Below are 23,813 nucleotides of genomic sequence, written 5' to 3'. Positions count from 1 at the left end.
GGCTCAAAGATCCCAGAAAGATAAGCTTGACGATGCCAGCCCCTACCGTTCGACCGGAACGCGATCAAGCGGGCTAAGAAGACGGTCAAGCGGACGCATAACGCGATTGAGCGGGCTAAGAAGACCGCATAACCCGATTGAGCGGACGCAAAACGCGATTGAGTTTCGCCCGTCCGCCTACCGTTTGCCTGGTATTGGAATACTAGGACTTGGATGAAGAAAGGGGTATAAAAAGGAATGAAGAGAAGGCATGATAGAAACGCATAGGTGGTAATACAATGTGGGAGCATGCTGCTTAGTCATGGGAAGGACGTGAGGCGGTTATTGCTCCGCCGGAGTGTTTAGGACATTAGCTGCAGCTTCTTCGTAGCCCTTATATGCCATAGCCTCAATGCCCTCGGGTACTTCGCCATTTTCGACGGCTTTTTGACGCTCTTCAAGGCTATCGATCGACTCCGGGCGGACGAAGCGTGCGGTCAGAGCAAACCGGAGTTTGCCACTTGGGGTAACCTCGTGCTGTTATTCCATTAACATCATGGCTAGAGTAAACACGGGAGTAAACAATAGAACCTTACCTCATATTCCCTTTGGATATCTGTTCCATGCATGATGACAATATCTCCATGCTTCAGGACAAGCGAGATGACACTCGGTTTGTCACCCCTCTTTCCTTTACCCTCTTGACCAAGCTGCGTCTTCCGCTTCGGGCGGAAGCGCATCACAGCTGGCGATCCGAGTGACAGCGTAGCAACGGCGGGGCCTAGTTCTTTCTCTCCATCGTCATGGTAACTAATCTTCGAACCTTGGAAGTAGCCCAACGCCAGAAGCTCGTTGAACTTCTCGGATTTCAGGCTCATCGATGTGTCCGAATAGTCGCTTGCCGACTCCTGAATGAACTCGGACAAGTGAGTGATTCCAAGGGATTGTGCCCAGTCCAGTTGAGCCAAGCCTGTTAGAATAGTATCCGGTGCATGCTTAAACCCAACCGAATCGACAAATACACCGAACTTGTAGAATGCACCCTAGGACTCCTTGTTAGCCTGTCCCATCGGATATGACTTCAGATGCAAGTAGGAGGAAATGAAATTACTCACGTAATTAAAGGCGAAATGAGAGGTCAACTCTTCTCGCCGACTGCCTTTGGCTCGTGCCGGGTTCCGCCGGAGTCTGAGATCTTCATTCTGCATTGCCAGATACAAGTTATCCGGACCATTTGGCAAAGAGCACGTCTCCGGAGTTGCGCGGAAGACGGCAACCGCTCCGCCAATCAGACCCTCGGAGTTCGGAAAGCCGTACATTTCGATGGCATATCCTCCGCTTTCAATTGTCTTGTGTTCGATCGACGCATCAACGTGTTCCAGTCGACGCCGAGCATCTATGGCTGTGCACTCCTCATTCACGTTCGACAGTGGATAGTTGGTGAATGCAACGATGTGCTTGAAATTGCATCCTGTAATCTCATTCTCGCACGCCCATCCCCACCAATAAACCCGCCGGCTACAAAGACCGCATTGTGGACAGACGATGCCTCGCTTGAATTCAGACTCTGTTCCGTAGCTTGTCTGATTTGCTATTGGTAAGGCGGGTGCGGCCTGCGGAAGCGGAAGGAGGTCCCGGTTGTTATGTCTCTCGAGAAGGAACACTTCGCTGTAAACCAACTCATCCGGATTGACGGGGCGGCCGAATTCGAGATGGTTCTGGCAGGATATTGACAGGCATGTCCATCCCTCAGTGTACACAGTCTTACTATAAGTAGCACACCGATCGCAGGACTTACCATCACACTGGAACTCGCCGACAGGAACTGGCTCCGCTTCATAGCTGGCCGGCATCCACCATGACTTTACTTGCGGATCAACCTTCTCCAGTCGTACCATGTATTCGGATACTAGACTGTTGTCGACTGCAATGGTTTTCTCGGCCCATACGTATGTGACCAGAAAGAAGCCCATGAAACAGAATGGGTGCGGAGGCTTGACTGGGTAACTGGGGTTCTTTGAACCTGTTGCACACCATCAGTTCACCAATGCCAGGTTCCTTCACACAGCGTCTTACCAATCACAACGGACACCGGCAGCTTCTTCTCGAAAGCATCTACCACCCATCTATACCTTCGGCAATCCTGGTCTTGCGCTTTCGTTCGAAGCATGCGCCCAGATGCTGTGTCCAATTCTCTTCCGCCGCCGCTATACATCAAAGTCAATTGGCTGCGTATGAACATCATGATCTGAACACTCACATGGTGGTAATGATGATGCTATCTGTGATCATCACATGCGTGGAGGCAGCGCCATCGAGCACCATACCCTTCAGGGTGTTGTCTACAGTGTAGAAGCAACCTTCATGATTCTTGTTCAAGGGCAGTGCGTCCGCAAGCTGACCACGCTTGTCGGCAAAAGCAATCGGCTGGTCACATGCCTCAGGCTTATCTGCGTGAATATCGTCAAGTTTAACAGGGGCGCATTGAGCCACGACGGTCGCGACGGTCGCAATGGTCGCAGCTTCTTGCTGTTGGTTTGAGCTGGAGGATGACAGGGAGGTCTCTTGAGTCTGCGCGATAAAGGATTCGTTAATGGTATGGTCGGCAACCTCGAACCGCCGTCGCTTGGTGTCGAGGATGGGTCCCAGTTGGGAAAGCTGGTGCTTTGAGGCAGACTGATGCATCTTGGAAATCTATCAATTTAGTCGGTTAGATTAGCAACTGAATATAAGAATCAGCAGACGAGAGCCGAGTGCGTCCGGTGCAGAAGCATAGCCGAAGATCAAGAAAGATCCAGGCATTATACTTGCCCGCTCGGTCGCCATCGTTCTCTATAAGAAATAATCGCGTTCGCAGTAACACTAGCTACGCTCAATCGCGTTCGTGGCGAGAAAGGCAGACTCAATCTGTTCATAGCCGTCGTGCGAGAACATGACTGAGCGCAGCCCGTCCGCGGCGGTAGGAGCGACGGTGACGATTAAGGGGGGAGGAGCGACGGTGGTGATTAAGGGGGGAGGAGCGACGGTGGTGATTAAGGGGGCAGGAGCGACGGTGACGATGACGGGGGCAGCGACGGTGACGGGGGCAGCGAAGATGGGACCATGAAGGGGGCGAAGGCAGTGAGGGCAGCGACGATGAAAAATGCGACAGGTGCAAATTGGTGATACACGTGGTATAGTGAAGCGATGGCTGTACCAAGAGGATAGTGGCACACTTAGCCTGCCTCGACGGACTTACCTGAACTTGCGCGTTGCTCAGTATCACAAGGGAGAGGCAGATAATATCGTCAAAAGGAGGCGCGAAGACCGACGAAAATATCTTTGGTATAGTACTAGAAGGAACGACGAGGTGATATCGTTAAAAGGAGGCGGAAGGGCCGACGAAAATATCTTTGGAGTAGTACTAGAGGGAACGAAGGGTGGTGTCGTTAAAAGGAGGCGTAACGGCCGACGAAAATATCTCTGGAGGAGAATTGAAGGGGAAGATGGGTGATATCGTTAAAAGGAGGCGCGAAGGCCGACGAAAATATCTTTGGTATAGTACTAGAAGGAACGACGACGTGATATCGTTAAAAGGAGGCGGAAGGGCCGACGAAAATATCTTTGGTGCTGTAGTAGAGGGATATGGGTTGTGGTGTGAGAGTTGAAGGTCGAGTGTTGGAGGTCGAGTGTTGTCGAAGGCAGCAGTTCCTGTGTGGGGAGGACATATTTATTAAGGAAGGCAGCGTCGTCTCAAGTAATGGCTACTCGGTTACTACACTTGAATCATCTTGACGGGACTTGTTAAGAAGGGACGACTGGAGTACTACTAGATATATTCAAGGAAGGTGCGAAGCCCCTTATCAGTGTGACCCCTTATCGGTATAAGTCATTGTATACAACGTGTTAGAGATAGCAGATTTTGTGTAGAGAGGCTATATTTAACAAGGGAAGCGACGTTGTCTTGAGTAATAAGTACGCTGTCCCTACCTTTCATAGCAGGGGCATATTAACAAGGGACGACTGGAGGACTACTAGGTATATTCAAGGAAGGCACGACACTTTGTAATGGAGGCTTGTTAAGGGACAACTGGAGTGTTATTAAGTTTGTTTAAGGAAGGCACGAAGCCCCTTATCGACATTACTCCTTATTAGTATGAGATTTCGTGTGTAAGAGGGCAGCAGGCTCTATGGGGAGAGGATATTTCTATTATTTCTTTCAAAGGAGGCGGTGTCGTCTCAAATACATGTAGATAACAACCCCGTGGGCACTACACTTGTATTATTATAACGGGACTTGTTGAGAAGGGGCGACTGGGTGTGCTATTATGCCTCAAGGAAGGTACGATGCCCCCCTTATTAGTAAAAAGGATGGTGTGCAGAGTGTTGGAGGCAGACCTTGCACAGCTAGAGAGAATGCTTCTACCAGAAAACGGGGACTCTAATCACGCCGAGGCCATTGCATTGGACTCATGATGATGCTTGGTGAGGATGGACGACTGGACGTACTACTATATTCAAGGAAGGCGCGAAAGGCACGAAACCCACACGATGCTCCTTGTCAATACCTCAAGACATGTACATACTTATGTATGTTGTGATGGAAGGTGCGAAGAGTACATCAGTACACTGCCCCACTGAGCATTAGTCTGGTTGTGACTCAGTATGGCAAGCATCCGACTGTCATTGAATGTTTGGTAAATCACAGGTGGAGTGATAATGGCAGGCTACCTTTCACATGGTCAGTTGACCGTATCGTGCAGTTCTTCCATGGCCAAGCATCTCCTGGATGACCCAGAGTGTTGTGCACAGGACTTACCCACAGACATGCCTGGTGGTGGCCAAAGTAAGCATGTATGTTGAAGCGTAGATGTATAATAATAGAAATGCTAATTAGTGTATTACTGAAGCCTAGGTGCCTATGGAAGCAAAAGGACCTTGACAAAGCAGGCAGTTGTTGCTGTGATGTATTGCTTAATGCGGGCTGCTTAAAAAGGGGGCGAAGCACGATGGCTAGCGCGGAAATTGCTGCTGTGCAGCACACACCCAAATCACCACGTTCGTGCATAGCAAATAGAAATCACCATGACAAAACATGACATGTCTAGGTACCTCACCACGAATTGCTTGTCTTGTCTCCTATTGGGGGTTCGGTCAAGCAGCATCTATATGGCATCGCGGCTTCCCAAAGAGTCTCTTGAGAACATAATGCGACACGAAAGCAGGAAACGTAATTGAGCGCCCGACGGACGGCCACAAACGGGTGGCGGACGGGCGAAAAACGCGATTGAGTTTTCGGGTTTTAACACGGGCAGGATAGCCGGGAAGTATATTACGCGAGCGGCGGGCGGCCTGCTGTGGACGGCCAGGAGGAGGTTTCAGAATGCGGGGACAGGGCGGCAGGCGGACGGAGAATGGACTGATAGTGTTAGGTTGACTTAGCTATATCATTTAGTACAGGGTAAGGCTGGTTTGGTGGTGGATAGGTCTGTCCCCGGGGGTGGGCCTTGCAATGGTTCACGGATTAGGTAAATAAGTCCTTGGGCGTTCACGGTGATTATAACGATGTATGTATATATATACGAGACGCGAAAGTCTAAACAGATAGCTGGCTGGGATTTTGAGCCAGTGTTGATGACAGGCGACGGGCAGGCCTGCCAAAGAAGCACATTTACGGCCTGGCTACCCCTGAAACACAGCTTACCTTTGGTATTTGGTAAGACAGTGGAAGCCATGATATCCCTGGACCTCTTGATCTACATTCGCCTCAGCACATTGAGGAGACGACATTCTTGGGTTACTTCGAAGGGTATCGCTCAAGGCTCCCGCATCAGACTGTTCACCATGCCCACGAGAAGGGAGATAGAGCAAACAACTTGACGCATTACTGAACAAGCATCGTATGATATACAGTGAGAGCTCTTTAATATGAAGGCTCTAAGGGATCTCGCGACGGCTGGCCAGCACACTTCTTGTGCTGGCCAGGTAGACAATCAACAAGACTTCCCCGATCTTGCCGAATGGCATATGTGGATCAGGACTTGGTGCTGGATATCCGGCGGTCTTGTTGGCTTCATATTCACCCAAGTGACTTGCCCTGGGCTTTCGTCATAGGCGAAAGGCAGCTAGGCATCCGGCCTGAATAGAACGGTTGAACCTAGGTTCGCTCCCTGACGCCACCACCAAAGCGGTATATGAACTACTACCTGGTTACCCAAGCTGGCGTCTGGAGCGAAAGCATGGAGCAGAGCCAGAATCGTGGCCAAGGGTAGACGTGAACCAGGCTGGTTGTAGGCGTCCAGTGCGGCGGCTTGCTTAGAAATAAATGACCTTGGACGTATTATCGGGGTGAAGTCAAATCCATCCCACCACTACATGGATGTTATCGAGGGGCTAAAACTAAGAAAAGAGAATAGGCAACGATGGACGGAAGTTCAACTGCGCCGAGTGTCTGGCTTCACGTTGCAGAGCAATCTCAGGCTGGCCAAAGAGGTATGGTTGGTGGCAGCCGCCCACTTACAGTGAGACGTCATGGTTTTGACGGCGTGACCCGACATTCTGGTTGCTCGTATCGATGATCGTTCACGATCTTTAAGCTTATTGTACGCGAGTTAGACAAGGGCTCCATCACTAATGGATATTCAGATCGTCCAGTGCCTAGGTGACAGCTCCATTTGCAATGGACATATACCACGCGACTCTGGCAAGGAATAGTGAATACCGATGCAAGAGCAAATAATATGGTCTAGTACAGCTCACCGTGGCTGTCGCCGTTCAGAAGAAAACCTCTCTTTTCGGGTCTTCGTTGAACATGGGCGCAGGAAATCCACCTCCAGGGCTCGACCACAACCCTTGCCGCCATCAGCTCAACACCATGCCGGGGTATAAAACTGGCGCGTATGACCGCACCGAAGATACGGTGACATGTCGTTGAAAGCAGCTCTACTTGTAGCATCCCAGGTACAGAATCCTCAGCTGAGCCTGAGAGGCTTATTTATTGGTGTTGTGTTGCACTTCTCAGGGCGGATACAGCATGGAGCTGATGTGAATCTCCACCACGAAAATTCTGTCGACTTTTTTCCCATCCTCCGCTACTAACATACATGTTTCGCGCATCGGGATGTGTATTCGTTCTTGATGAGGATATATCCATACTCCTACGCCGCTGAAGAAAATGCCCGCCGTAACAGAACGGCAGGGGCCAGGGACTTTTCTCCTGTAACTTACATACATATGTATTATCACCCCGTCAGTGCGTACATGCGTCTTGACCGAATGCAGCCCATGCCATATGCTGATTAAAGCCAAGGTGTAAAGCAGCCAAGTGATGCTCTCCTGCGGCCATGGTGACTGTGCTACGAAGAGGTTTCTTACATACTACAGGTCGATGTGACATGGAGCTTATCTTTTACCAAGTAGGTGCGTAGGCCTGCCAATAAATGTGGTGCAACGGAAGATCGCTACAGCGAAGGGGATGTAACCTAGGTCGTTCTCCATTCGGAACCTCCTCCGGTGATCGATCTGGGCCCGGGCCTCCTATGTACGTAGGATTGACGAAATCACCCTTGCCTACGACCTCGTGGCAGCCAAGTACCCGACTCCATCATTGTTTCAGAATCCATCTTATAGACCCACCCGCACAAGTCTTCACCCTGGTAGTGGGGGAGGGGCCAACAAAGTCGGGCAGTCGGGAGTGATGTTGCTTTTGCCGAATCACGATGTTGCAACCTACATAGCCTACTGTAGCATTCGTAAAAAGGAAACAACAACGACGCTGGGCTGGATGTAGTAGTGTACAGTATAGTACTTAATGTAAAAGAAAAACTCATAGGGCCGATTCATGAGGAAACGGCCAAAGACTGCAACACGATCAAGGCTCGGCGGGTCTCTTCCCAGTCTGTCAGCGTCCGGGAGTCAGCAATTCACCGAACGAATGCGGTATGCTGGCCCGCTCTGGTGCATCCGGTAGTCACTACATCGAAACACGACTTTCCTCTCTGGTAAGGTAGTACTCCGTAGTTCCAGCTGCATACATACTGATATCGTCTTATCTGACCGAGGCGCAACAGGAATGACAACCGAGCCCTTTTCTATTCGGGACACACTTGACACTGGAGCCCGAGCAGACAGGGGATGTACATGGCTCACCAATGGTCTAGTCTAGTACGTTCCCCCCTTCCACCCCTTGCAGTATGCAGCAGTATCACACAGCTTCCTTTGGTGGAAGTTTGCTTGAGGTGTCAGCCAGGGTGGGTCGTTTATAAGCAAGTATGCTACACCAACGCAGCGTTAGTTAGGCAAGGGATCCGAGGCATGAGCGTTGCAATGCGGATCTGAGCAGTCCAGAGGATTCTATACTTGGGAAAACTCGTTAGATCATATAAGGCCCAGAGCGGTCCGAGGGCTGAATCTCTGGTTCCGCCGCGACGACTGCCACTCCCACGAGAAGGTCTTGCGTGTCTTGAAAGAGTAAACACATTATAATCTTCTTCTCCCCAACTTGTCGGCTTCAAGCTGGACCTGAAGCACTATATGATGTGGCTGTTATATCTTTCTTGGTGGTGGGCCGCTCTTGCCCTGGGTGCAGCAACAAACCAGTCGGCGCCTACCGACCACCTAGAGTCAACGAGGGCGGCTCCCGCAACAGAGCTGCTTAGCCAGCTCTCCTCATGCGCCGTAAGTGAAGCTATGATCCCACTGTTAGTGGACGTTAGCCTTCCCCCGCTTCGACTGACATGTTTTTCGTCTTCTTTCCCAGCTCAAATGTATCGTGCAAGAAGCCCCAAAGGTGGGATGCGGCATCCTCGACGTCGAGTGCCAGTGTGCCAGCGAGCCCCTGTACGGGCTCCTGGTCGAGTGTGTCATCGACAGCTGCACCATCGCGGAGGCCATCGGGCTCGCCAAGGTCGATGCGAAGCAGTGCCACCGGCCGACGGAAACGCGGCAACACATGATTCTCGGCATCTCCATCGCATCCGGCGTCATCATCCTCAGCGCCTACATCTTCCGCATGATCTCGCGGTTGGCCATCAGCAGATACTGTTGGTGGGATGACTTGTTCCACACTGTTTCCATTGGCTTCGTCATACCTATGACCATCTTTGCCAACTTGAGTACGTGGCGTTGATGACCATCGACTTCGCTTCCATTTTTACTGATATCTTGCAGTGGCAACTCATGGGTTCGGAAAGCACTTGTTCCAAATCGAACCCGAAGATGCCCCAAAACTGTGGGCCTGGTGTGAGTACTCTCACTGGTGTTGCTATATATGCGAGTTGTTTGACTGGCCTTGCTGACGCGTTCCGGATATGACGCAACAGTCTACGTCTGCCAGATCCTCTGGGCCTTCAACATCCTCGCGCTCAAAATCTCCATCCTGTGCCTCTATCTGCGCCTGTTCCCGGGGCGGCGCTTCCGCCACGTTTGCACCGCGGCCCTCGCGCTGCTGGTCGTGTCCTCGCTGCTGCTGATCGCGCTCGACATCTTCCAGTGCATCCCCGTCTCGGCGGCCTGGACCCTGCAGCACGGGGAAGCGCAGTGCCTGGACCTCACGGTCGTCGCGCTCGCCAACGCGGCCGTCAACATCTTCACGGAGGCGGCCATCTGGTTATCCCGCTACCGATCCTCGTCAAGCTCAAACTGTCGACGCGGCAGAAGGCCGAGGTGATCGGGTTGTTGAGCCTAGGCGCCATGTACGTTCCCCATCCGTTCCTTTCTGTACGCGAGGAAGAAAAGCCTCGTCGCTAATCCCAATAATCCAACAGTGTCATCTTGGTAGCCGTCCTCCGGATCCCCTCCTGCAGACCCTCAAGAGCCTCGTCGACGCCACGTACACCAACGCGCCCGTCTTCATGTGGACGTGCGTCGAGGCCATGGTGGCGCACCTGTGCGTCGCGGCGCCGGCCATCAAGCTGCTGTTCACGAAGGTCAAGACCCGGGTCAACACATCGCTCGAAGGGGGCAGTTCGGGATACCAGAGCTTTGGGAAGGGGGAACAGAGCTCCAAGCTGAGCACCATGTGCCGCAAGGGGTCACTGGCAAAAGGAGGGCAGCCGCAGAAGAGCTGGGACCAAAACAATCACACAGTAGACGGTAGTGTGGGCGAGGACTATGAGATGGACGGCCGATGGCGACCACAAGACGGGATACGCTTGGAGGCGCGGATCGAGAGGACGAACGAAATGAAACGTTCACAAACGAAGTACGATACTACTTGGTTGGCTTGATTTATGGCTTGGCTTTCTCGCTGAACATATATACCGATTTCCAAATGTTTAAAATATGCAAACACCTGGTCCTTATCCCGTAGCTCCGTGAGAAGTGTTCCTTCATATGGAGCGGCCCGCCCTGTGTACGAATCAGCACAGGTTGCACCCCAGAAGGTTCATGATAGGCACGGGCCGAATACGGCAGCATGAGAAAAGGAGGATGTTTGGATAGCTCCTGCGGGTATTGAAAATCGATCAAGATATTGACTAATTAGCATATTCGAACAGCATAATGATGAGTATTCCATGGCGTTCAAGTATATATTGGGGTGTTTGGATGGTTGAAGGCACCGTAGGATGGCGCGGTTTGGTGGGCACGCAGGTAGAGGCGTTGGCCGTTCAGCAGTCCTCGATAACCTTCATTGAACCCGGACAGCGTCTCGTCATAGGTAGGTAGTCTCTCATGCAGTAGACGATGAGCGGCAACCGAATTCCATTCAACAGGTGTGCTAACTAGAAAGCCGAGGGGTAAGAGCTATTGGACAGAGTGAATCGTCCGGCTGGTCCATGGCCCAGAGTTAACGAGCTTTGTGCATAAAAGGGTATCAATCATGGAATTTGTTAGTCTTTGCCCGCCTCACGACACAGGAAAGAAGAATGGAACAAAGGAGGCGGGTTGGACTTGGAGACATTCGCGACATGTAGCTGACCTCGAGGACCTTGGCTACCACAGCTGAAAGAAAGAGACGAGTCAGAGGAAGCAGACTCCCGTCGCGGCCACACTTAATCGCCGGAGCCTACCAATCAGTGCTAGATGCCGCAGTGACGTCGACAAAAATTGCAACATAAGGGCCTCACCGATGCCTACCTCCCTAAATCATTCACCACCAACCAAGCAACTTCATATGTTCCCCTCTGGCTTTCGAAAAGGGAAACGCGTTTGCTTCTTCCGCTTTTGCGACAGCAACATGGTTTCATATGGCCATTGATATGTCCTCAATCAGTCCGTCATTGACGAATTCACGGAACAAAACCATGTCCTCGAAGCTGTTGGCCAAGTTCTCCACTCTAGCCGCTTCAGGGTCCGACATGGCCAGCTCAAGATCCCCCATAAAGGTGGCCCTGATAGTACCTTTGCTTTGCAAACGTGCCAGGCCTCTTTCTTTCAACTCCAGGAGCAGACCCTGAGCTTCCTCAATGGTGATGTCCGAGTTGCGGAGCGTCATAGTCAGCAGACTAGTACCGATCGCTTCAGACACGCGGAATGGTCGGTTCAGGCTCTCGTAGCCGTATATGCACAGGAGGAAGTAAATTCGCCAGTCCGCATCTTTGGAGACAAGAACTGCGTTGGCAACGTACATGAGGGCTGTGTGCCACAGGATCGTATACGCTGACGATTCGTAGCTGGTGTGGTAATCGATAATGAGGTGCTTGAGCTGTTCGACCGACGCGTCGAAGGCAGCCCCCGGAGAACACTGCCTTGCCAAGAATGTCTTCATTTCGGTATGACTCATCCCCAGTTCCTTGACAAAGGGCCGAAATAAATCGAGTACCGCCGCATGAAACCAAATACTACATCATTCAGCTTCTGTTCATGGCCCACTGCCACCAATGGGAAAAGCGAAAACGACAGTTGAGCAAAACGTACCTGAAACACAAAAACATGACGCGGATTATCCTCTCCACGAACCAACTCGGCTGGCAGATTTTGCATCCAGGCTAGGAGTTCGCGGTACTTCAGCTCGGCAAATTCGAGCTTCGGTGGTTCCATTGTTTTCTTTCTTTCGTCGTAGTATCTCAGTGTGAGCCCATGCACGATACGCCACAATTGGCAGAGAAATGTGAACGTTGTGCCCATATACCCAGGAAGGGTGCGTTTTGTCGATATGGAAGCCTCATCGCTTGAGGAATCATCGTCGACGGAAGTGCCCAGGCTGGCTCAAATGTTGCCAGGGATAAGTAAGGCCGGCGGAGAGTCGATATATGCAATACCTGGCTGGCGGTAGAAAATAGCAGTCAAGCTTATGGCATTCGTGAGTCGTGTATTCTGTTAGACTTGGGGGCTTGTTCTCGACTTACACGCTCCAGTTGAATATACCCCAAGCTGCGAATTGCGTAGCGCTCTGGTCATCTACCGACATCTCGCGTTGTGTCTCTTCCCCAATTGCGTCCCACCTACCAAACAATTTCAGTCGCACTCCCATGCTGACGGCTTCTGCGAGATATTTTAGGCAGGCGTGGTCTTTGCCGTGGCCTATGAATACGAGACTCAAGAGCTGGGCTCCGGCCATATTCAGGAGAGTATCCGTGTATTTGGCTTCTGACCACAGACGTTCGGCCTCCGCACAGAAAAGTCGGGCATGTTTGTTCACCTCCTTGTCAATAGCACTATACATTTGCTATCAGAGCGGGTCAGTGGCATTTCATTAATAGCTTCCGCTTAATAACATACCGCACCCCAGTATAGCAGTGCGTTCACCAACAGGGATGAACAAAACCTCCTCTGCTGTGTGACTAAATCTGACACGAATAGATCTGGGTCAAACATTCCCAGCATTGGATGGTCCGTTTTCAGGTACAAAGATATGATGCGCGCAGCGAGCTCATCGCTGACCTGCACGGTTGTCCAGGCTGATATACTCAACTCGGCTAGTCGATTATCGCAGTAGTCTCTCGAGATAGGCAGCGACTCCTCTGGCGCTCCATGGGGGCGGTAAAGTTTGACAGCTGAATCAGCGTCGATGTTGAATAGTTCTTCGGTGACTGGAAGGTCTCGAACCTCGAAGGGGCTGGAGAAGTTAAGCGTTGCCATTCGGTTGGGATTAGGACAAGTAGGTTGCTCGGGAGGTTAGAGCAGAGCTCTACTTACCGCTGGAAGGATAATTCGGTGGGACGAGTGGAATTCACCGAACGAAGTAAATTGCTCTCTTCAAGAGCGGTGACGGAAATGGGCTGTAGCATGGGATATGCTATCGGATGGCGTGCCATCAACTCGATTTCCAAAGAGGACTGTGCCGGTATGTCGTCTCGGGAACCTCAAAGTCAACTAGTCGGCGGATCCCCCCTGGGCTGCTCTTGATGACAGAAAGCGCGGCAGCGCAGTCACCATCGTTGGCCCTGAGAACTCTCAAGACATCAAAGGCACGATGCTCGGGCAACCACTTCAGCAACTCGAGTATCTCATGCGGCTCTTCGCCAAGATCCTTCCTGGTGCTGTAGGTGCATTCGGTGGTCCGCTTCCGACAGGGACCGCAAGTTGGCCGTTGGCCATCGCACTTTGTTCGGAAATCAGTTCAGCTAACACTCCGGCACAAGACAGAAGGCAGACCAGTAGAGAGCCGCAGAACCTCCAAGTAACGAAGGGGGAAACCTACCCTGGTCTTCTTGGCACGACAAGAATTGCAAGCTATCTGGGTGCCAATACGCTTGCGTTTGTTGGTGTCCTCCTGGGTGTTCCCGGAGGAGGAGGATTGATCGGCGTCGCTTCGCGGCCCTGAAGCTGGCAGGAGTTCCACGTATTTCCTCGGTAGCATAATTCTGGAGTTGTCGTCTGGAGGGATCAACATGGCAGACTGACAAGTGGTTACGCCGCTTGGCGGATTTAGGTAGGCATGGTCCAATTCAATTCGATGGAGCAGTTTCGCCAATACAATGCCCACGGGAATGGAACCATAAAGGGCAATAAGAAGCCTACGGCAGCGGCAGCAGCCGGGCAGCAACAAATTACAAGTACAGAAAAGACATCATAACGTGCCTGAGGGATATCAATGCCCTAGAGCCCGAGACCTGAGCAAGCCAAACATGGAGGCAGCAGCAGTGGCTAGCCCGGGTGCTGATTGGTTGGATGGGGGCTCGGTTAGGCGTCCGAATGTCTCTAGCGCTTGGCCCAATACCTTAAGCAAAGTCCAGTGCTGGGTTGAGTTATTGCAACTCAAAAGCCAAGGGTTTCTTTATTGAACTGACCTGGCCTGACTTGACCTCAACTTACAAGAACCCCGACCCAGTACCATTTCGTTTGGAACTGGCAAGACACCGGAGAAGACAGAATGGGCAGAATACTAACGCGGTGTAGAATTGCCGTTACAATCAATATCTAATGACAAAACATCCTTGGAAGGCTATCCCCGATGGCAAAACCGCATCGTGATCTGGGAGAGGCTTCGATGGCGTGGGTGGCGAGTAACGGACAGTACGTGATACGGTACGGCACTGTCTGGTACTAATCGTCACTTCACTTATTGTAAGGGAGCAATTGGAGGAGCCGAGAAGGTAACCCCATGGATACTTACATACATCGACCGTTGTTATTATTACCTTTGCCCTGCGGCCGTCAACAGACATTTTAGCTTCCGCCCAACTACACAACCTATCTGCCCATCTCACGGTTCACCTGCTATGCAGATGGCCCCAACATGTAGTTGGGGCAATGGTGCCATGTCTCTTGCTTCCATAGTTTCGTCTTATCGGTGATGCTGTCAGTCCTCCATCATCGGTCGAAAGGTCAACTCCGATCATTACTACCAGGGAAAGAATCCGACTTTGTTCCTTTGTTCGCCGAGAGAAATCCACGCGAGGGGAGGATCGTCACATCTGTTTCCAAGATTGATACGGATCAGATTTTCCTCGACCATCTGTTGTCTGTGTTACTTCTGTCCTTGGAGACCTTCGTCCGGGAATAATCAGCCAATAATCGACAACTACTCTGTTCATCTACCTTTTTGTCTAGAACAGTCCTAGGCCTCGCCCATGCTTTGATGGCATTGCTTGATTGCCCAGAAGATTGCCTTCTTTGCCCGGCTGCCGGCTTCATGTAGCCGTCTCACGGTTACACAGTGGCGATCGCTATTACAACGGCCCAGAAGCCTTTAATTCCTATGCCAGAGTCCATGGATCTCAGTTGTGGGTACCTATCGAGAACTCTCCGATAGCTACTGATACCCCGGCAGCCTGGGGCTAGACATTGATGACAGGAATGCCCTGGCTGCCTGGATGGCCATTTGCAAACGCCCTGTCACAATATTCTGAGTCGCATGCTCAGAAGCATGCTGCCGCTACCTTGTATTATGATATGTAGTCTTGATCTTGACCCCGGGGGCTTGGTTGAAGCGCCCTTGCCACTTGCCGCTGACTCCACCAGTCCCCAACATGGAGCAATGTCCTCTGGACCTCCATCGTGATCGATAGAAGGCTTGCTTCGCAAAGGTTCCTACGGAAGGTTCCCGGTGCCTTTCGGCGTGCAAGGGGGAGGGAAAGGCCGCGGGCAATCTAGACTCCAGGTTTCTGTTCTCATTAACCTGGGGCGACGACCTCATGCGCCCAATCGAACACCATCATACGGCTCGATGTGGTGTTTAGTACTCAGGGGCGCAATGTGTCTTAAGGCAACCAGTTAAGGCTACATCTGATCTGATCTGATCTTAGATCCACCCAGAAACTACAAGCTACGAAAGCTGCGAGTCGCAGAGGCGCCTTATCCATGTCTTCTGGGCACTGAAGTAAGTCGGGACGGTACGTTAGGCCAGTCACCAGTTGGCTCACGGCACGGGTCGATGCTCTGAGATGGGTAGCCTCGGACCGGAAGCCCGAGCTAAACAAGCCCCCTGATTGGCTGGCACTCTTGAGAAACTGGACCTTCGCGGATACCCCCCTCCCGTCCCCCCTCTTCTTTGTATTCAGTAGGCCAGGCCCAGGGTCGTCTTTGGTGTAAACTACGAAGACATCAATTGGCCAGTTCTGAAGAAACGAAGCATGCAACGACTAGGTAGCCAGCCTGAGTTCCGGTGTGCTAGAGTTGTCGCGAAGTGAGGGAAAGGGGGAAGGGCCCTTGTCATGACAAACTGTGACAACCGTGTCCCTTTTCTTGTTCCTGTTTTATCTTCTGCATCACAATGGGAATTCCGCAGGCATGCTGCATGCGCGGTGGCTATGGTTTTGAGCTCCCTAATCTCTGCAGGGGTTTCGAATTGCAAACAAACTTAAACAGCCACCGATCAAGAAGCAACTACCTAACCTTAACATCCGGCAGTTTTCCAGCAAGTACTCTGTCAACCATACCGGACATGATCATGAGCAAGATGGAAACAAGCATACTACACATTCGCGTACTGAACGGCAATATCCCCTGCGAGCAACGCGATTCGAAGTAACCACGAAGGACTGCAATGTATTCTACCCCAAACCTTCATGTCATCCTGACGGCGAATATTTGCGGCCTCATACCGAAACTGTACTGGCAGTCCGGGCCATTCGTCGGGGTGATTGGTTCTACCTACATATAAACCCTTCTATCACCATCTCCAACTCTCCGGGTCAACAACAACATCGACCCGTCGTTTCCGAAAACAATATATGTAATTCGCAGCGAACCTACACCACCACATTCGTTCCGCGATCGAATGCGATGCATTTACTTTCCCATGCTCGCCGGCTTCAGAAGCTTTAGCCAGCGATCCAAACAACACAAGTATCCCGTCCCTGGCGTTCTTTCGGGTGATGTCCGAAACGCATATACTTGAGGATGACCTCGACTAACCTGTCAAATTGTCTGTCGTTACCGTACCTAGATCCTCCATGTAATAATGCCCCATTTTCGCGCGTTCACTAGAATAGTATACCTAACATACTTGACCGACCGAGCATTAACTCTGAGGTCAGGTCTCATCAACCTACCTTCACTACAAACCCTCACTGGCCAACAGCGGCAAATCCGGCGACCAAACTCGTGGTCCCGACCAAGGAAGAAAAGCCCATCCCCTTATATAGCCCCTATCCGACCGACCTTATACTCGAACAAGACCTGTGCGAAAGTTAAGCAAGGTTTCATATTATGAAATTACTCGTTTGAGCCACAAGAAATAATGGACGTAGAGCGTATGCACACATTGTAAGGAAGTGAACAACTGGTAAGCCTGTAGGTATGCCAGAATCCTGACATAAAGAGGGAAAACAGAAGAGAAGAGCTTGGAGCTACAGGGTAGGCGCATTTCCATCGCAATTTTAGGCGACATATCGTTCCTGGACCACGCGCTCAAGTGGCACTGTCTTATACTTATGCCTCGTAAACTAAACTAGCACGTACTCGTAGCGACCGAGATCAGATTTTGCTTGGCTCGTTTTTCGTGGACCGTCTCCTCTCATCGTTTGAGACATATTTGGTATAGAAATAGGGGTGGTGGTATGAACAAGTTTTGTGAATGAGAACCAGGAGTGCGACTGACTGCCTTTTATTGTCCCTGCTACAATGATACACGAACGTATAGCTGGAATGGATATATCGTCTCTATACAATGCTGTCTGGCGCGGGCTTTGTTGTCACAACACGAACACCTATCGCGAGCTTCACCGAGAAAGCCAAGAAGGTATATGCTGAAATATGTGTGAGGGCCTCCCTCGTATATGTTGAGAAATGGAAATGGCCGAGTTACTCGAGCAACGGACGGACTCGGGGGCCAGCAGTCAAAGGATCGCCAGCACTAGGTAGCATGCACATTTCGTTGCCCCTTTCCAAATGTCTGTTCTCGCCCCCACCCCCCAAAGTCCACAATCGTGAGGTCCAATATTCAGGTTGATACCCAAGGCCCCCTCAGCTTCTCGTTGGTCTGTGAACCGGTTGATGTACTAGCTAGCGTGAGTGCAGATTGTTCGATGGTAGAGCCGGGGCTGCCTTGTTCGAGGCCCCCGAGAATATAGAAAGAGGCAGGTACTAGACACCGACAAGACTCTCAGGCACCGACCGTAGATGCGCGGGACTGCACCCCCTCTTGTCTATGGAACGGCCGAGACAAACTCGTGAAGGACTGCCCCTTTTCTGTAACTATTGACATTCGAGGTAAACTAACGGGAACTTCTAGCTCGGACGAATCTGGGCAAAGAGTGTGGATCTGGCCCTGGAAGGATTTGGCACCATGAACCAAAGCGCCGGCGTCGAGAAATCGAGAAAAAGGAGACTGTCTATTGTGTTTCGTGAAGTTCGCGACTTGGACGTATGCTCCTCGAAAAGGGCAGTGAGATCGCCGATGCGGGCCCTTCGGCTGCGCAGACATGCCTACCTAGTGCTTCCCTGCCAGAAGTCGTGGTCACTGACGAAAGGGGGGTGGCGTGTATGCCAATGGCCGGCTGCCAGATGCTGCAGGTGATATGTCCGCCTGGAAACTCTTGATTGATGCGGATATGAGTGCTGTTTGGCGGCATTTGCAAGCCACTCCTCCCTTGTGATGATGTTGACAAGCATGTTTGGTAATTAGCAAATCGTATAACCTAGGGAATTGCTTTCATTATCTTCCTGATTGCCGACGATAGGCTTGGATATGGCCTGCTAATACCCTGCAAAATCAAACAGTTTACTCCCGAGTAAAGCCCCGGTCCTGACGATACTAAGGGGTTGGGTGCGTGGCACAGGTATTCCATTGCCAATCGCATTCGTATTGTAAGAATAGTCGATTTAGAGAAGACCTATACTTTTCGTCACAGTGAGTGTGGCCAAAGGGCCCCAGGGGCTAGTAGGAATATGCAATCTCGACAGGGACAATCACAAGATCCTATCCACATCACAGCTGAGACGTTGCAGCGACATGGTCAACGCCCCTGGAGCAAGTGGCCATGGCCCAATTTATCAAATTGGCGTCCGGTCATGTATATGTTGTTGGTCTGCAACTTACAACATCGAATGGAGTTCATAAACCTTGTAAGTTAGCGAGGTTGCTCTTGGGTACGCGTTCTTCATAAATTGTGAAAGTGGTGGATTTGATCAGGGCAATGGTGAAAAGTTGTCTCATGGCAAGCCGAAGCAAGCTCTGAAGTAGCAAATACATTTTGCAATACATCATGTCAAAAAGTAGAAGAAAGTGGCATGCGTTGTACAGCCAGAGGAGCGCAACGTACCTTCGGTGATAAGTAATGGATCGCTCCCGTGTATGATCGTAAGAGTGGTTCGTGTCGAGACCTGTGTATTAGCTCCGGTGGTCTAGGGTGAGCGAAACTACCCAGAGACGAATTCGGTTGGGAAAAATAAGGATATTTCTCGATTGACCGATCGGCTCTACTCTGCCGACACTTCTTCCTGGCTTGCTATCTACAATGCTAGAGTACACGTATGAAATGGAAGAATGAGTTGTCGCAGCGGGACGTCTATAGTACGGAGAGATCGCCGAATTTTTCCTGTAAAGCGATTAGCAACAAATAGCAGAGTCGGAACCGATAGATTGGAACAAACCTTGTAGCCCGGAACGTTCCAGCGACCCTTGGAAACCAGCTTGGCGGTCTTCTCGTCGATCGAGGGCTCGGCAGCAGCGACTTCGTCCTGTAGTGGTTCACAGTGTGATTAGTCTCACTATTCTTACTTCTCTTCATCCGAACCAAAGCAGCGGAGGCTAGAGGTGGAGGAGCAGCACGTACCACAGTGAGCTCGTCGAAAGGTCGGGCCTGCTCGATGTTCTGCAGCGTCTTCTCAAGGTCCTTCAGCTCGAGGTCGACCTTCTCCTTGGTAGCCTGGGCATTCTTGACAGCCTCGACCTCGAAGGTCTCGATGGCCTTAAGCTGGCGCGAGAGGTCGTAGGTCGCGGGCTTGAACTCCTTGAAGCGCTTCTCAATCTCGTCGACAACGGCCTGGTTCTTCAGGACGCCGCGGTAGTGGGCGAAATCGACGGTGGTGGCCTGCTCGGACAGCACCTGGACCTTGCGGCGGGCGTTCTCGTTGCGTTGCTTGAAAGCCTGGAGAGAGGCGACCGTCTGACCACGAAGGCCGAGGGAGGAGGTCACTTTGGCCCAGTCGAGCTTGAGGGCGGCGCTTCGCTGTTCGGGAGGGAAGAGGGAAAATTAGCTCATGATTGCAATCCCGGACATGGTTTTGTTGAGAGGAATCGGCGGCTTAATTGGAGAGGCGGAGGACGGTCGGACTGTTATATAGAGCATCTGAATACTTCAATTGATCAGGGTGGACTTACTGCTGCCATTTTTCTGATGGTATGTGAGGTATGGAGTGGAGAGATTGAAGCAATTCACATTCGTCGTTGCTTGCTGGCTTTGCCGAAGAGTCGAAGGTTTGCTAGCAGCTCCAACAGCTTCCCAGATTGTGGCGGCCTGAAACATTTCACAGCCACTCCTTCCTAGAATAGCCGACCCAGCCCGGACCCGACCTAACAAGGCCAATGCTAAGTAAGCAGGTCTGGATCTGCTCGCAAACAGGTGGGCTGCTCACGATATTACAGCAGCATTTCAGGGCACGCAATTGATACACAACTAGGCAGAAGCATAACATATAGTAGCCGCATGGTTCTGCTTTAGAATTGGAGTTTCAGATACCATACCGGAGCTGTTAGGCAAGACAGCTACATCGTCTTCAGAAGACTTAATGGATTCACCGGAAGTCAGTACGCAGAGAGGATTCGCTTTAGAACTTGATTTATTGGTTCACATTTCTCATCACACTCAAGGTGCTGTAACATCGAATGCAAGTAGCAGTTGTCCCGTTGTTTTATTTCCCAAGCGAGAATCTTCCTGGCCGTAATGCATCTAGAGACTCGACAGTTGAGGCCCTAACCTTGACTCCCAAGTCTTTAACCCGGTCCGGAACACCTTAAACGCTGAGAGCCATGATTGAATTGACAATATCATTGTCGTTCTCCTTGAGGGCGTTGATGGCCTTCTTGCGAGAGACGTTGGCCTGGGTCATCACCAGCTCAATGTCCTTGTCCTCCAGACCATCGGCGTCGACCTCCTCGTCGTCATCCTCCTCTTCTTCCTCCTTCTTGGCCTCGCCCTCGACAGCCTTGCCGTGGTCGTGGCCAGCGTGGTCGTGACCGGCGTGGTCGTGCTCACCACCAGCCTGGGCGAGCTGCTGAGCAGCAGCCTGCTGGGCAGCGGAGTTCAGGTCCTCAATCTTAGCCTCACCGAAGACGCTGGACAGAACATTAGCTTGAGCTCTAGAATATGACCCGAATGGCTGTACTACTCACATGTAGGTATTGCTGTTGGGGGACTTGTAGACCTCGGGGCTGTTGATGACGAAGAGGATCTAAGGCGAGTATTTCATCAGTACACTATCCATTGCAAGATTGACCTTTTCCAATCGCCGCGCAACACTGAAGAATGTTTGGGGAGAAATCAACAAGTCTCCATGTCAAGGCCACCCCTCTTGCCAAGCTGAGCTCTCAAGAGCCAGCAACTGCCATGCAATAAATGGCTTTTTTGGCATTTGTGCCTGGGACGTAATAACACTCACGTTCTTCGGGCGGCGGAGGGTCACACGGGTGATGCCACCGATGCGCTTGAGCTGAAGCTTCTCAATGGCCTTGCGAGCCTTCTTCTCGTTGCGGGAGTGAATGACCTGGGTCGAGCCAGAGGGACCGCTCTCGTCACCAGCCTCGATCTCAGAGTCGGAGCTGTCATCTTCCTCCTCGACCTGGGGGCGGTTCTGGGTCTCCTCGTCGGGGAGTTCTTCGACACGGGGGTTGGCCATATTTGCTGCTGTGAATGGGAGTGGTGGTCAGCTTTTTGGTGTCTTTTTTGGTTTTGCTCAACTGAATTTCGAGCTGGAAATCGCCGAACACACAGACTTGGCGATTGCGCAGGAAAAAAAGGGCTTGTAGCTAGGCAAAAAGCAGAGCTGCCCCTCAGGTCGCAACCACACAGAAACAGCACACAAACACTCCGTTGTCTTACAATTTAGATGTTCCTGGAGACTGTCGACCAAAAAATGCTATAACGTACCTACTTAGATCTGAAGTTATCTTCCAAGTAACCTAGCGGGGTTGATTCGTTCGACGGGTCGGGGATTGGCTACTTCGAATTCCTCAAGAGAAAAGTTGTGAGTAGGGTTCAATTTGGCTCATAATGGCTCGTGCACTCCCCCTCCCCCCAAATTGCATAATCATTTCTTCATCGTCACTTATGCAAAGACCACATGCATAACTTTTGAGCGGTTTCTCAATGCATCCAGTCCAGTCTCTGGCCCGATATTGAGTGACCACAAGTCTACCGAATCTACATGTACTGACGCTCTGGGGTAAGACTGGGCCTACATGATATGGTATCTGCAACATGTCCTCGTGATCTCTTGGCGGCTGTCGATGTCTCCTTTACTTAGACGTGGAGGGCCGTCTATTTACTTGCAGATCCAGCGCATGTCAAATGGCGATATTACGGGCAATGTAAGGGAAGTAGGAGTGGCGACAAGAGCAGAACCGTAGAAGCATCAATATTTGCATCGAAGAAAGCATCAAAGTGCTTGATTATCTCGTAAGATAATTCTCTATCGGACATTAAAACCCAGTCCGCTCATATCCCTTTAAGACCAAAAAATGCATTGACAGTGTTCTTTTTGGTTGTGTGAATTTCCCTATCATTTGACGCCGGTCACCATATGAGATGTTGTGACGTACAGGTCTTTCCCAAACGACGCAAAGGAATCCAGCAACCGCCATTCCCATGAGATTCGTGCAGAGACCAGTTTCCGTAGTATCAAGTAGTCGACAGGCTTGAATTTCGCCTGTCGTCGTGACTGTCCATCTATACCCCGTTCCCCGTCATTCGTGCACCTTATGCCGAGGCCTTGACCTTGGCCAGGGCCTTGCGCTGCTCGAAACGTCGCTGCTTCTTGAGGCGCATGACCTTGAAGCGGTCGAAGTCGGTCAGAACCCGGCGGCGCTCGTTCTGTTCCTTGCGCTTGGCCCAGCTGCTCTCCTTCCACTTTGCGTCGATCTGGGCCTCCTCCCAGAACTTCTTCACGGTACCGGTACGGGCAGCACGGGGCAGCTTCTCGATGACGAAAGGAGCCAGCAGAGCGTCGGACAGGGAGATAGCTTGTCTGGGTACAGCGAGCTTTTCGTCTGAGGAGGGACCGTCGATCAGGACCTAGATTAAACCTGTGTTAATTCCCTGGTTCTTTCTCTTCTCCTTCCGACACGTCCCGGTTCAACATACTCGCTTGTGGTCGATGATCTCGACGATAGTGGCCAGACGACCGGCGTAGGGGCCGTTACCCTGCAGGAGGATGACACGGCCAACCTCGACGAGGCGCCAGTTCGATGCGACAATGGTAGCGTCACCCATTTTTACGGTGTTCTAAAAAGGAGATCAGGAGTCAGCGCTGGAGGTCGTCGACACGGCAGAAAAATTTGGCACGGGCTGAATGGGCGTATTTGTAGAAATGTACAATCGCGGATGATGATTGGGGAATTATAAACGTACTGATTATGGTACCGGGGTGAAGTGTCGATTCGTGATGTTGTTGGCTTTCCTCCAAAGTCAGATGTTGTCTGGCTCTCAATCTTCAACCTGGAGATCTTCTAGTGTGGGAATTGAAATTCGTAACCCTAGCTAACCACACTGGAAAATGGCTGGCAAGAAGTGCGGGTCGCGTCAAAGTTGGTCGGACTTTCGAATTGCCGGTCCGCAGAGATTTTAATTGACGAGGACCCCACCATGCTTTCTCTCACCTTCAGAGTCCAAGCTTCTCATTGGTCGGCCCTCCTACAAAACCTTTTGCAGCAAAAGTTTTTGGCAGCAGGTCTTCCCTTCTTCTCATCATCTTGACTGCAATAATCTCTCCCTACAGGGTGTCAGGTTCTCAAACCAGTCGTCAAACTAATCAAGGTAAGCCATTTCACATTTGCTCTACGCATTTCTTTACATTTTCCCACTTGAATGATG

At 51.3% G+C, this 23,813-nt stretch overlaps 6 protein-coding genes across 6 annotated transcripts; 1 reads left to right on the top strand and 5 right to left on the bottom strand.

Moving 5' to 3' along the window:
- Positions 1–321: 321 nt before the first annotated feature.
- On the bottom strand, positions 322–2,664 carry PG994_004692 (uncharacterized protein; the record flags this gene model as incomplete). The annotated part of the gene is made up of 5 exons (XM_066856101.1): positions 322–516; positions 576–1,022; positions 1,095–2,002; positions 2,056–2,186; positions 2,240–2,664. 5 exons carry the CDS (start codon positions 2,662–2,664, stop codon positions 322–324), a joined length of 2,106 nt encoding a protein of 701 aa, XP_066718268.1.
- Positions 2,665–8,493: 5,829 nt separating this feature from the next.
- On the top strand, positions 8,494–10,184 carry PG994_004691 (uncharacterized protein; the record flags this gene model as incomplete). The annotated part of the gene is made up of 4 exons (XM_066856100.1): positions 8,494–8,634; positions 8,717–9,071; positions 9,279–9,621; positions 9,737–10,184. The coding sequence occupies 4 exons, from the start codon at positions 8,494–8,496 to the stop codon at positions 10,182–10,184; spliced, it is 1,287 nt and encodes a 428-aa protein (XP_066718267.1).
- Positions 10,185–11,140: 956 nt separating this feature from the next.
- Positions 11,141–13,732, bottom strand: PG994_004690 (uncharacterized protein; the record flags this gene model as incomplete). Its single annotated transcript, XM_066856099.1, has 7 exons — positions 11,141–11,641; positions 11,815–12,100; positions 12,246–12,565; positions 12,619–12,955; positions 13,036–13,135; positions 13,177–13,441; positions 13,541–13,732. 7 exons carry the CDS (start codon positions 13,730–13,732, stop codon positions 11,141–11,143), a joined length of 2,001 nt encoding a protein of 666 aa, XP_066718266.1.
- A 5,431-nt stretch (positions 13,733–19,163) lies between these two features.
- On the bottom strand, positions 19,164–20,116 carry PG994_004689 (ATP synthase subunit D; the record flags this gene model as incomplete). The annotated part of the gene is made up of 4 exons (XM_066856098.1): positions 19,164–19,322; positions 19,378–19,464; positions 19,560–19,955; positions 20,108–20,116. The coding sequence occupies 4 exons, from the start codon at positions 20,114–20,116 to the stop codon at positions 19,293–19,295; spliced, it is 522 nt and encodes a 173-aa protein (XP_066718265.1). The 3' UTR covers positions 19,164–19,292.
- Positions 20,117–20,739: 623 nt separating this feature from the next.
- Positions 20,740–21,621, bottom strand: PG994_004688 (GAL4 enhancer protein; the record flags this gene model as incomplete). The annotated part of the gene is made up of 3 exons (XM_066856097.1): positions 20,740–21,061; positions 21,119–21,177; positions 21,385–21,621. 3 exons carry the CDS (start codon positions 21,619–21,621, stop codon positions 20,740–20,742), a joined length of 618 nt encoding a protein of 205 aa, XP_066718264.1.
- Positions 21,622–22,700: 1,079 nt separating this feature from the next.
- PG994_004687 (60S ribosomal protein eL14) lies at positions 22,701–23,479 on the bottom strand (the record flags this gene model as incomplete). Its single annotated transcript, XM_066856096.1, has 3 exons — positions 23,352–23,479; positions 23,085–23,225; positions 22,701–23,015 (listed from the first exon to the last, which is right to left on the bottom strand). The coding sequence occupies exons 2-3, from the start codon at positions 23,211–23,213 to the stop codon at positions 22,701–22,703; spliced, it is 444 nt and encodes a 147-aa protein (XP_066718263.1). The 5' UTR covers positions 23,214–23,225; positions 23,352–23,479.
- Positions 23,480–23,813: the final 334 nt, after the last annotated feature.

Source organism: Apiospora phragmitis, assembly GCF_038363925.1.
Source record: "Apiospora phragmitis strain CBS 135458 chromosome Unknown utg000005l:1.0-4161743.0:1.0-4166827.0, whole genome shotgun sequence".
Taxonomy (NCBI): domain Eukaryota; kingdom Fungi; phylum Ascomycota; class Sordariomycetes; order Amphisphaeriales; family Apiosporaceae; genus Apiospora; species Apiospora phragmitis.
The sequence above is the reverse complement of the archived record's forward strand: the minus strand, read 5'-3'. Positions and strand labels throughout refer to the sequence as shown.